We start from the raw sequence: 13,880 nt of genomic DNA, 5'->3' as shown, positions 1-13,880 counted from the left end.
TTTTTTTAAGTAAAATTATCTTGTGATGCTTCTCTGCCTTTATTTCCTCTTAGTTTCTCTTCCCCACCATCCCCCACCACCACGGCTCCATACCACATTGTTCTTTGTCTTTTCACTGGAAGCTTTTTTCAAATGGCACATGATCTATTGTTAATTCATATTTAGTTGTTATTCTCCAAAAAGATTACTGGAAACTCTGTGCCAACTGATTATTTTCACAGTATGATGTTCAGATTGAGAACTAACCATTTTGGGGAAGATGAGGACAGAGATTGGGGTTGGTGATATTGGTTTTTAGTCTTTGAATGAGAGATAATCGTTGATAGCATAAGAGTAGTTGAGATATTCAGAGATAATGCTATTAGAGAAGATCCTTAGGACCCACACCTTAAGAAATATCTGTATTTTATTTGTAGCATGTGGTATAAGAACATGAGGTGTTATTAAGATTGTTGTCAGCAATATAATCCTTTCTTGAGTATATTTATTGAGCATCTACTGTGTCCCATGCCCTGTTTAAGTGCTTAAATACTAATGGTGGAATGAATAGGCAGAGCCCCTGCTCTCACCTGGAGTCTTATATCATGTTATCAGCAATAACATGAAATTTTGCCTCTAATATGTGGTGAGAGAGGCATTTTTTTTTCCTCTGAGAAGATTTATCTATATTTGTCTTTGCTTCATAGGATGAATTTTCTCAGGCAAGGAAAGTTCTAGCCAAAAAGAAACTAATGCAGTCAGGATTTATTTAATCACATTCAGACAGCCTGATCATTATCGTTCAGTCTTTTTCTGGAAGGGCGTGATAATTCACATTCAATGACTATCAAACCCACCCTCACCTCATTCATGCCCAGTTAAATAGAAGGAGACCTACCAGGGCCATCTGACTTCCAATTTAATTGACACTACAGGGTGGCAGCTCTTTCTGGGTGAGCTGAAGTCGAGATAAGGTTTACAAGCAGTGGTTAACTCTAATGTCCTTTTATTACATAGCTTTGGTCTTACAGGACTTAAAGAACTCTACCTATGTAATTATTGCCATAACACTAATTTTATAATGTTAAGCGAAGTTTATTTTTAAAATTTTATGGTCATTTGAGAAATAGCTGTTATAACACAGTGATTGACAATTTTAAAGCTGTTTTCAATGACTGAATACAGTTAAAAAGAGAAATTTGTTTGCTGGGCACTTAATTTTTTTCATGTAACTAAGGAACTTAAGAGATACTATGCAACCACATTTCAGATTTATGGTATTTTGTGTTAAATTGTATATTTGCTTTCTGAATATTTTTATCATAACTACAAGAGACTTGGCATTTGATTTTATTGTAGCTGTATATAAAGTTGGATTTTTCCAAAATGCCAATTTGGAACTAAATTGACAAGATTGACTACTTGAGAGCTGTACTTCACAGAAACACACTGGCAAACAACACTACTGTCCCAAGAGAGATTAACCTTGTAAGCAAGTTATGCAGGTGATTCAAATCCTGTTAATCTCACATAAAAAAATGTTAATTGCATTGGCAAAGACATTGCCTCTGATCACTCTGCAGTTATATAATTAGAGATCAGCCCATTCAGAGAGGCTCTAATCTAATTGATAAGCAGTCAGCAAACGACCCTTGAGATTTCTTCCCCGTTTTTCAATATGTGGTCAGACATAAGGTATTAACATGAAAAAACCAGTGACCTTGTTTTGACATGTTTTAAAATTGTTTGCTTGTTATTCAATAGTTTAAGATTTTCATGCATACTTATTTTAATTGTACAGAGCTCTAATTGTCCAAACTCTATGGAGCATTAATAGGTATTGAGTGTGATCGCTTATCAATGTATTGGATGGTTCTATTACCAACTTACTTTCTAATCCTTCTAGCTTTTCATTTTTTTGGAGATTATTTTGAGTCAAAAGGGGAGACTCAAGTTACTTCCTTATAATTTTTAAAATTTGTGTCTGAAAGGGGCTTGGCTTTGTGTTTGGCTTATTGTAACAATTGCCACTGCAGATGCAACGCATTTGAAATACATTTTTGGCCTGTACAACTTCTTTAGTCTTCATATTTATGTTTCTGATTCTCAGATTTTTTGGAAATAAAGTTGGTTAAGAAAAGTGGAAAATAGGTCTTACAAAAAATTTCTTCCATTTAAATAAATGTTAGGCAAACCTACAGTTTTTAACATAACGTTTTCTGTGGGTAATTATGAAAGTTGCAAAGCAGAAGGTGAGTTTAGTATAATTAACAGAAAACAATTGGAATAATGAATAACACAGTTTAGAGATAATTGTTAGAAAGGGTGCTATGGAAATTCTCAGAATAATACTTTAAAATATGTGACCAAGCTCCAGTATCTCAGGAATTTCCCGTGTCACGTGTTGGACAGCACATCCTAATACCCAGGCATAAAACCCGTGTTGATGTGTCATGCATGTGCAGGCGACTTTCATCTCATTTATTCTTTGCCTTTGTTTTGCTTTGTTTTGGTTTTCTATCCATTGAATTACATTTTTCACCATGAGCCAATGCCAGGCTTCCAAAAATCGTATACCACATATGTTCCTGTGGTTATCCAGTTGCTAAGCAACTGGACTCTGCTTGAGGGTAGCAGTGAAGAGAGAAGGTTCATTGTGAAGTCCCGCACCCCTGCTGAGTTCATTTGAACAGCAGCAGGGATCCTGTATCTTGATTCTTCTTGAAATTATAAATCAAGTGCCTGCACGTGTCTCCATATAAAACAATGAGGCTTAGAACAAGTACCATGACCAAAAAACCCTTAAGGATCCTGATGGTATCCCCTTGAGGAAGGGACAGCTTAGTTTTGTGACATCTCTGATGTAACGTTTGCCATTCGGATTAATTATATGTTGTGATTTTGTGATTGTTAGCATGTTAAGGAAAGCATACACAAACTTTGCCTGAAAATATAAGTATTTTAATGGAACTGGTCTCACATATTGTTTTTCAATTTATTTTATACCCAGCATAATGTCATGAAAACTTTTCATATTAGACAGGTAGATAGTTTTAATATTGCAATGACTTAACAGTTTTTCAATGTATAAGTTGCTGCAATTTATCCTAAAATCTCGCATTTTCCAATATTGTGAGTTTTGCTGCAATTATCCTATGGACTTCTTATTTTTGTTGCAGTTATCAGTTATCGAAGCCACTGTTCTGTATTGTTATATTTTGCAGAGTGTCTGTAAGTGATGGTTGCTTTGGTTCTTCTTCAGGGCTCATACTTCCTTTTTCTTACTGATTTTTAATGCCAGCATGCCCGTCTTGTTCCAGACTTCAATGGGCATGACTTTTGTATTTTACTTTTTTTTTTTTTTTTTGAGATGGAGTCTCGCTCTGTCGCCCAGGCTGGAGTGCAGTGGCGTGATCTTGGCTCACTGCAAGCTCCGCCTCCCGGGTTCACACCATTCTCCTGCCTCAGCCTCCTGAGTAGCTGGGACTACAGGTGTCCGCCACCATGCCCAGCTAATTTTTGTATTTTTAGTAGAGATGGTGTTTCATCGTGTTAGCCAGGATGGTCTCGATCTCCTGACCTCGTGATCTGCCCACCTCGGCCTCCCAAAGTGCTCGGATTACAGGCATGAGCCACCGCGCCCGGCCCTTATTTTACTTTTAAGAGGATTTTGGCATTTAATTTCTGGCAAAATGTCTTCATCACGTTTAAAAAGTCTTTTTGATTCCTTCTTTATTTAGATTTTTTTTAATTCAATGGCTTTATCTACAGATTTAATCATATTTATCTTTATTTCTCTTCCTATTATGTAAGTAATCTCCTTTATCTCATTAAAATTTTATTTGACTTCAAGTAATAGAAATCTGCCTAACAATGGTTTAGGCATAAGAGGTTCATTTTTCTCATCCTTACCATTTCTATGATGAAAGGAGCTTACACACACAAACTCACACACACATGCACACACTCACACACAATCCATGTTTTACCTGCCAGTCTGTTTCAATTTGCCAAATGAAAAGTTGAGACACTTCCTAGAGTTTCCTTTTCACCCTATGCGTCTGACTGATCACCCAGTTTTGATCTCTCTTGTCTGTCCCCTTTTCCACATCCTATGAACCATTGTGTCAGTTTAAGCTGAAATAATTTCTTACAAGAGTCTTTGACCTAATTCACGACTTTATGTTTCTCTTCTAATTTATCTTTCACAGACGTACCAACATGACTTTTTTCATATGCTTATTCGACACGTTGCTTACTTGCTTTAAGTCCTTCAATAGCTCTCTATCAACCTCAGGGCAGAGCTTACAGTCCTTGAGTGGTGAATAGGGCCTTCGTGGTCTTATCTCACACTCTCTGCCTGGCTTTGTCTCTCACCACTTTCCCCAATGAAACTAAGCTACTCACTATTCACCAGCTTGACACTTAGTGAAAGCCTCTAGGAGTGGTTGTGTTAATATGTGCTGAGTGAGTGAGTGGATGAGAGGAAGACTTCTCTAGCTTGTTCATCCCAGTGTCAGGATGTAGTATGCTACTCCCACTAAAATCAAAGGGAACAGGAAAGACCTCCTCTTGATGAATCATTTTTCAATCTTGAGTAATACCAACAGTGTCTCAAACCTCTTTAACATTGGGTTAATGTAGTTTTTGGATGAACTGGATGAATAGCTGCACCTGATAGCACAGAAAAAGTCTATTCCACTTCCTATGCTAATGATTTATTTTTTACTATTAACATTTGGGACCCTCATAAGGATATATTAATCCTATTGCCTATTTAACTACCAGAAATGATAGCTCAATACCAACTATGCAAGCCCCAAAATAGCTGTTTTGGGCACATAGTGTCCAGAGTTGAAAAAAGTAACATTAAATTATTTTATCCGACATGCAGATTTGTTCTGCTGTCTACAGGGCACAATTTGCTGCTAATTTATTCAGGGTGTCTAAAATCCTTAGATGCAACCATGTTTATCTTTAGTTTTTATGGATTGCTTGTCAATTCTGCGTTTACAAAATTTTTCATGATAAAATTCTATTTGCCTTGTTTTATTGCTTGGGATTTTTGAGTCCCAGAGCACAGATACTCAAGCATATGCAGAAAATTTTGATCCCTACTGTCAAATTCTCTGGAGAGATACAATAGTCTTCCTTCTAAATGCCAATGATAGTTAGTTTTATTGCAATAAAATATTTATCTTGCAACTCACACATTTGTTTTATAAATATGGATCTTGATTTAGTCAATAAAATCAAATACTCTTATTTTATACTCTTAACGTCTATTATTTGAAGTAATTTATTTTCTTTGAAGGTTTCCTGCCAAATACATTTTGGTTTTTGTGCCACTGTATACAGAATTTTAAATTAGAAGGTTTGAAACTCAAGTTCTAGGTGGCTAAATATGTCCAGATCGCCAGATAAATTGTGTCAGCTTCCTGTGGATCTCATCTTTCTTTTCCTTGGCTTAGTTCTCTTTCTACCTCAGTAAGTAGCAATATTGAATTTGTTTGTGATTTGAAGATATGGGCTAATAAAATTTAAATGATAATTTTTCCAGTTTCAGACCATTATCCAAAAGGGAAGAAACTGGACAAGGAATGCCCATGTTTGGTGATACATAAAACTACTTTTTATTTTATATCCTCAGAGGCTAAGAATCTTATGGATAGGAAAAGATTTTTATGGATACGAACTTATTTTTCTTTAGCTTTTTGTAGAAGAGTGCTAGAATACAATTTAACAGTGCCAAATACAGATTAATAAAAGAAGAAAGGATGAAAACAGTAGAACAGAATACTGAAGAAATAAAAAACATAAAATTAAGTAAAAAAAAAAATGGTTAAATATCTCAAACACTTAAGAGAAGACCATTGGAGAAAACCTCAAAAAATTGATAAATAAGTAGTTTGCAACAATTAATAATGACAGTCTTTGTATTTAAGAAAAATAATCAGGTAGACAGCTTTCCATACATGAAGTTAAAATAATCATGGAAATATTGAGTCCTTATCAAATCATAGCCTGTGGGAAAATTTAGGTAATATATGTGTGAAAGTACACATCTTTTGGTTTTCTCTAGCATTCTTGAGGAATATTAATATTTGTTTTGTAAATGTTTTTATCCCTTTCAACTTTTGGTTTTCCCACTTTGAACCCCGATAATAGATTATTGTAATCATTTTTAATCTATCTTTTCCTGTAGAATTCAGTGTTGTGATTTTTTATGATAGAATCCACCTGATTTAGCTCAGGGATTCACTGAAAAATCAACTTAATATTTTTTTCCAAAGGTTGTATGGTCTTATGTGCAAACTGTAGCTATTTCTTTGTTCCAAAATATTTTATTTTATTGAATGACGTTGGGTTCACAAGGCATTATTGAAACACAGCTGAGGTACAGAGTTAGGTACCTGTGTACCAAAAGTAAATTAGGTTTCCTTTGCTTTTTCATAATGTACTTAAAGCATGCATAATAGTTTATCTCATTTTACCATTGTTTCATTTTTTTTTTTCAAGAACGACCCACATTTCTCAGGAGGCCAATTAACCAGGTGGTCCTGGAGGAAGAAGCTGTAGAATTTCGTTGTCAAGTCCAAGGAGATCCTCAACCAACTGTGAGGTGGAAAAAGGATGATGCAGACTTGCCAAGAGGAAGGTAAGACCAACATATGGATGGAAGATCGTTAGATAACCAATGGATAATTAGGAAAGAAAAGGACAGCTACAGTGCCACCACCAAACACTCCTACATCTTGGGATATTTTCACTCATGTGATTTTTACATACGCAAGCCACATATTTACTGTTTGTATATTAAAGTCCTCCAGGCTTTCAATGTCACTCTTTCAATGAATATCTACATTAATGCTTGATTCTTCATTCCACCTCTTATCCCCAGATACCAAGGATTCCTGGGTGCCTTCTTTCCCCTGGACCCTTTGAGGTATACCATTCTGTTCCTGCAGAATGCTCCCTGGAGGCCTCCATCAATGACTGCCCGTTCCCATGCTTCACCACCTCTGGATACCCTTTGTCACCTCTGTGGCCCAAAGCATAACTAAGAAAAGACTATTTCATGTGGCTGACTCTGAGTCCTGGAGTCAAGCAAAGGTCAGCACAACACTGAAACGGTAGCAAGTAGTTGGCATCATTTTTCACATAGGGGGTTTCCAACACAGGGACCTCCCGTCACTTTCTTTTTTCCATCTCTCCATGGAGACCTTCTCTTCCATCTCCTTCTTATTGTACTTATCACAAAACCCCCAAACCCAATCTCTCAAAGTCTCACCTGTATTCAAAAATGCTTTTCATCATATATAAAAATAATTGTAACTTGTTGTTATAGAAATTTCCCTAAGACCTTGCCATTTAGAATCAAATAAGTGATTCAAGTGTGTTTTGTTGTTGTTGGTTTAACACAAGTAATTTTATCTTTAAGATTTGTTATGCCTTCCTGCTAGTTCTACCTGCTGATATCACAACCATCATGCATTCTCCAATTACTGCCTGCATAAAATTGTACAGGCTGCGGTTTTCTAATTTTTCTTTTTTAAAAAAAAAATTTTTGGCTGGGCACGGTGGCTGACGCCTGGTAATCTCAGCACTTTGGGAGGCCAAGGCAGGTGGGTAATTTCAGGTCAGGAGTTCAAGCAGCCTGACCAACAGGGTGAAACCCTGTCTCTACTAAAAATACAAAAAATTAGCTGGGTGTGGTGGCACACACTTGTAATCCCAGCTATTTGGGAGGCTGAGTCTGGAGAATCGCTTGAACCCGGGAGGCAGTGGTTGCAGTGAGCCAAGATCGTGCCACTGTACTCCAGCCTGGGAGACAGAGTGAGACTGTCTCAAAGAGAAAAAACAAACAAACAAACAAACAAAAAAACAAAAAAACAAAACAACTTTGTTTCTCTCAACTGACTGATATTAACCATGCTTCCACAGAAGCTGTATACCTTTTATGTGCTTTCACTGCTATCAGTACTTTCCTAAATGTAAACATTCATTTCAAAATCTCAATTTTATAAATCCCTAGATATGATAGGATACTTTACTTCAAAAGACATGTCACTCATGGATTGAATGCACTGGATTCAAATGCACCAACCATTTATAATAGTTACTGAGAGGTTCTTTGTAATCTACGGGAATAAAACAAGTGAAAACATTAATTCAGTTAGTTTTTCAGCCTATGTAGTAGGGACAGTCATCATTGTGTTTCTTTTATCATTTTAATGCCAGACATCTATCTTTAAAGGAATGGTATTAGTAGAAGAGGTTTGTAAATGTGAGGCTTTTCATGCCCTCTCATTGGAGAAGCAGGTTAGAAAACAAGGAGAGTTTACACTATTGAATTGTTACTGTCCATCCTCTATACATAGTCAGCAACTTTCTTCAAATTTGAGAGCACGTAGTAAATAATTTTAAAATGTTAATGTAAGGTGCAGAGATTAATTCTGTAGTAAAATTTATCCTAGTGTAAACAAAGGTTTATTTTAAATAACTGGGAGTATATGGCCTTGTACACTGAAACTTTAAAAATCTTTAATTTTGGAAAAATTTTGATTTATAGGAAAGTTACAAAGTTAGTAACAGAGAGTTCCCCTTTACACTACACCCAGTTTTCCTTATTGTTAATATCTTACATGACTATAAAACATTTGTCACAACTAATGAGCAAACCTTGATAGGTAATAATAATTAAGTAAAGTGTATACATTATTTGGATCTCCCAGGTTTTCATCATTGTCCTCGTTCTACTCCAAGTCTAGTTCAGGTAATTACTGAGTTGGGTATCATAGACTTCTGCATTTGTTCTCGTATCTCTCCAGTCTCCTCCGTCCTGTTACAGGTTCTTAGTTTTTCTAGTTTTGTGACCTTAACAACCTTGAAGGGAAGTGCTGGCCAGGTATGCTATCGAATGTCCCCCAAACTTGGATTAGCCGGATTAGACTGTGTTTATAGGTTTTTAAAAAGAATACCCTAGAAATGACATGCTCTTCTTATCACATTGTATCGGGGGCACATTATATCCATATAACAGCACTGGCCACCCTGTTAATTTTCAAACATTGAGCACGAGCTAGTTGAAAAAAGTATTAAAATAGAGAATTGTAAGTGTGCATTGCATTTTAACATGTCTATGTTCCTGAATTAAGATAAAATAAAAATGAATTGAGCCTAGTTTGATTATTTCCAGCTTAATGTAGGTGTTAGGTCATAAACTTGACAACTTAAGCTGCTACACTGTTCTCTAAATCTTGCCAAATTCATTTGCTTCAAAGTACAAATGGTACATATAAATCAAACAACAGCATTAAAGCTACACTATCAGAAGGTATGATATCAAGGCCACTAAACAACCAGGTTGATAGCATGAGAAATCTTATTTTCACTAACTTCCTTTAAAACATTTTCATAGCTTTGGCCTCTTTATTCTTTTTACCGGCATATTATTATAGTACTTTGTGTAACCAGTTAAATATTTTAAAAATATTAGACAAATGGCAGTGCTGTGTAAGCTTAAAATTGTTTTGTTAGAAAGGCTTAAAGCAAGGATAAGTGCAATGTAGAAACTGAGGTCAGTATTTCATCATGAAAGAAGCATGTACTTTTTCTTGGATTCCCAGTCTTTAAGTGATGTTTCAGAGGAGTTTATTCATTCCTTGATTTGTATGTATTAGCATAAGCCTCACTTATGCATAATGAGAGAGAAAGACACCTCTTTCCTTGGTGACGAATAACAGTAATAACTTTTAGCCAACCGTAGACTAAATCAACAACATTGATTCTATTACATTATTTAGGTCTCAGACTAGGGAGATGGCCATTGTTCTTGTATAAGCAATTGGTGTGGTGGATGACATTTCTTTGGCTTAACATTTAATGAAATTTGAATAAGGTTTGTGTAGTAGTTCATGCTTAACACATTTATATGAAAGCTTTGTAGGGCAGCTGCATAGCCTGTAATTACTATGTAAGTAATATGTGACTGTTTTTCTTTTGGAGACAAGAAAAGCTTTTCAATTCAAGTTTAAATTTATGAAATGCTGTGAGAGCTATTAAAACCTTCAACACAGAAGAAGATATCTGTGCCAACCTTTCAGTAACCAGGGATGAATTAAGGGAGTATTTTTTTCCCCTTGCCTTGAAAATATTTTTTAAGTAGTACTGATATGCCTCTTTCTTTTATTTAGTCTTAAACTCCTGACCTTTCTCAGTAACTATCTTTAATGAAATTACAACAGACTCTTAGTGATTTGTATTAAAACATTTTCTGAAAAGATGAATGTTTCAGTGAGGTGGGAAGCATAGCAAGTCTAACAATAACCCTTATGCTCAACTAGGGAAAGTTATTTATGTGGACATTTTCCACGCCACCAAGAAACAAAACGGGAAGGAGTCTACGTTATAAACATTAGTGCCAAACTGTTAATTCCTTGCAGATACTTCTGAAGATATTCCCATTTCACAATTGAGTATTTCAGGAAGCATACTGATTCTGTGCCAAGTACCAATACTGTTTTCTAGAAGGTTTCAATACATATGTGTTAGGGACAAAAATTTCATAACACTAACGTGAAAATAAAGTGAGTAGGGGGAACAAGCAAGTGCAAGGCATTTTATAGTTTATAATGATTACGATTTTTAAAGCACGTTTTTAAAGCATAATTTAAATAGAAGAAGATGCACTTTTGGGTTTACCTACATTTAGTGAGTGCCTACTACATTTATAATGCTCATTGCAAGTTTGGAAAAGTAAGTCGTTTTAAACAAGGTAAGTTAACTGTTATCAGTTCTTTAGTTTTTGTTTTATGTTAGTGAGATTGGGTGACGTGGGAAAGTATTTACATTCCAAATACAGTAAAGAAAGTAAACTGGAACAGCTCTAGTTATTTTCTTGGGTACTGTCTGTCTTTTGCAGGTAAATATCCAACATGTTGCTTATTAGTACTCTGTTGATAGAGTGCCTTCAATATATCTTTTCACAAACTGTTTTATGTGATAGAAGTTGTCAGTATTTATAATAAATGAGGTGAGGTTCCATCTTATGCCATGTTCCATCATAACATAGGTTTATTGTATATTTTTGTTATATAAATATATTTATGTGCTAAAGCTCTGTAAAAAAGTATCACATGAAGAAACATTAACATAACACAAGTAACATGCCATAAAGAAACAATATAATACATTTGTAACCAAAGATATAAAACTAAATTGAAATATGACAACACTACAATATTCTGTTCAATTTAATATTAATGAGAAATTTAAAAAAATCCCTCTCAGAATTTGGATAAGAGTTAGTGTGATTAATCTAATTGTGAATTCTTACCTGTGCATGTCAGCAGAGTTTGTATTTCATTTCGTTATTAGCAGTCTTTAAAGAACTGTAAACAGGAGATTTAATATCTCTCATCAATTGTATAATTTTCAGCATATTACCATTACCTCCTTTATCTTTTTTATTTCATTTTTATTTTCTAAACTAACTCTAAAGTGACACTAAGTTCCTCAATAAGAACTTCTCTCTTCCACAGTAGACAAAGGAATGTTCATAATAGCTTGTCAGAAGAGAAAGGAAATAAAATACGCCATTTACATTTTTACGTATGCCTGCAAATTCTAAATGCAGTTGATGGCTTGCACATAGTGGATATAATTAATGAATATTTCATAAAATAGAAAAGGGAGTAGAGAACAAGTGTTTCAAGATATATAGAGCAAAATTCTATCAATTTTCCTTAACCCACTGACAAAATTTCCTTCTCTAAAGTGCAAGTCTATTTTAAGAGAGAATTTTCAGAGTTTTTAGTTCCATGAAATGTGAGATTTGCATAAACACATGAGTCTTTAAGAAAAGAAACTGAATGGAACTACTTACAATTCCTTTTTTTTTTGAATGGCATTTTTATACAAAGTGGCTCTTTCTTCTTAGCCCTGAAAATGTGTTTAGCTTAATTGTTTGGAAGCTCTATTGTTTAGAGCATGTGCTTCTGGGACACAGAGATGCTGAACAGGTGCTCAGCTACCCTTAGGAGGCAATGGGCCTTCTTCACATATAGTGTATGCATCAAGGACATGCAATAATTTGAGCTCCTGATAAATAACCACACTGATTAGGTTGGCTGGTAAAGACTGGGCAAGTGAAATGGTCTTAGCAAAAGAAGGAAAATCTAAGAACAGGAGAAAAGCAATGTGTACAAAATATTGTAAATGACATCTAAAAAATGGACTGGTTCCCAAAAGCCAGAAATTTAAAGAAAAAGTATAAATGAAAAATCTTTATTTTTTATGCTATACAGGTGCTTATCTACGTCTGTCTAAAAACAATTAGAAACTTCATGAGCAATGACTGTGGGACCTTTTAATACAAATTACAATAACATACAAATATTTAGGCAATTGCCAAGGGGTTTTAGACTTTAGGCCTTGTTCTGCTACTGTTTGATCATTTAGTTTATTTACACTCCTATTTTCTGGAAATGATATTTGACAAATTTCTCTACTGCAAACTAGGAATGCAATCTTGAAGAAGCTATTTAAACTCTGTTTTACATCCTGAAAATATGGACCAGCAATGTGGTAGGACTGGCAATTAACCTATATTTTTACTCATTTCATAGGGTGAAGAATTATGCCATCCATTCTAACTCAAAGGGCTATTACAATGATATAACCATTTCAAAGCACTGTCAACATTGTACAACGGATACACATACATGGTGCCTCAGTTTTACAAATCCACCTGATTGGTGGCATTTATTAATTATACAGTTAACTACAGGGAAAAAATAATTAATGCTAAAAAATAAATATGAAATATATAATTTGTATATAATGACACATTTTCCTATCTTTGGCCATATGATTTCCATAGAAACATATACAATATTATTTTTAAATAGGTATCACTTATGCTTTTTTTTTTTTTTTGACGGAGTCTCACTCTGTCACTCATGCTGGAGTGCAGTGGCACGATCCCGGCTCACTGCAACCTCTGTGTCCCGGGTTCAAGTGATTCTCCTTCCTCAGCCTCCTGAGTAGCTGGGACTACAGGCGCCCACCACCACGCCCGGCTAATTTTTGTATTTTTAGTAGAGATGGGGTTTCACCATGTTGGCCAGGCTGGTCTGGAAGTTCTGAACTCATGATCCACCGGCCTCAGCCTCTCAAAGTGCTGGGATTACAGGTGTGAGCCATCGTGTCTGGCCTGCTTTTAAATTATATAGATTCATTTATAAATGTTTCTAGTGACTTTGCCAAGTCTGAAAGTTGCCTGCATTTTCTACCCTTAGTAAGCTATACATTCTCCTGGTATTGTGTGCCAGCTCCGGTGCAATCAGTCATCTGGGTTGAGACCTTCACATTTCACACATACGGTTTTGTTTGTCTGTGAGTAATAAGCATAAAACCATTATGATAAAAAGATGTGTAATGTTAAAAGCAAGTATTTAGGGAGGACTTACCATGTGCCTTGCAATGCAATAAATGCTTTTTACATATGTTAATGCCATTATTTTTAAAGAATAGTGTTACAGCATAATGTTACTCCTACTTGAGGGTTATAGAAACAGAAGCTTAAACAAGTTCGGTTTTTAAGGCCACACATTAATAAGCATTAGGGCCAGAACTGGACGTAGAATCTGTCTAGCATGAAATCTCTATTTTAAATGAAAGGGCATGATAATTATATGATTATTAATTATTTAAGGATTGAGCCACCTATGAATTTTATATTGTAGATAGAAACTTAGATAATTGGTTAGAAATACTGTATTATGAATAACTAAATACACATACTATACAGCAATAGAGTTAAGGTAATTTTTAGACCGACTTCGTAAGCCACACATAAGATGTCTTGACATTGTAAAAATTTAAACTTAGAACAGTTC

At 35.1% G+C, this 13,880-nt stretch overlaps 1 protein-coding gene across 21 annotated transcripts in view; it reads left to right on the top strand.

Moving 5' to 3' along the window:
* ROBO2 (roundabout guidance receptor 2) overlaps window positions 1–13,880 on the top strand; it is a 608,922-nt gene that overhangs the window by 441,526 nt on the left and 153,516 nt on the right. For all 21 annotated transcript variants that reach the window (XM_054482584.2, XM_054482581.2, XM_054482583.2 and 18 more), the window contains exon 5: window positions 6,499–6,637. In XM_054482584.2, the coding sequence (XP_054338559.1) occupies window positions 6,499–6,637 (139 nt within the window). The remainder of the gene's footprint in view (window positions 1–6,498; window positions 6,638–13,880) is intronic.

Source organism: Pongo pygmaeus, chromosome 2, assembly GCF_028885625.2.
Source record: "Pongo pygmaeus isolate AG05252 chromosome 2, NHGRI_mPonPyg2-v2.0_pri, whole genome shotgun sequence".
Classification (NCBI taxonomy): domain Eukaryota; kingdom Metazoa; phylum Chordata; class Mammalia; order Primates; family Hominidae; genus Pongo; species Pongo pygmaeus.
This window is presented reverse-complemented; position numbering and strand designations above follow the sequence as displayed.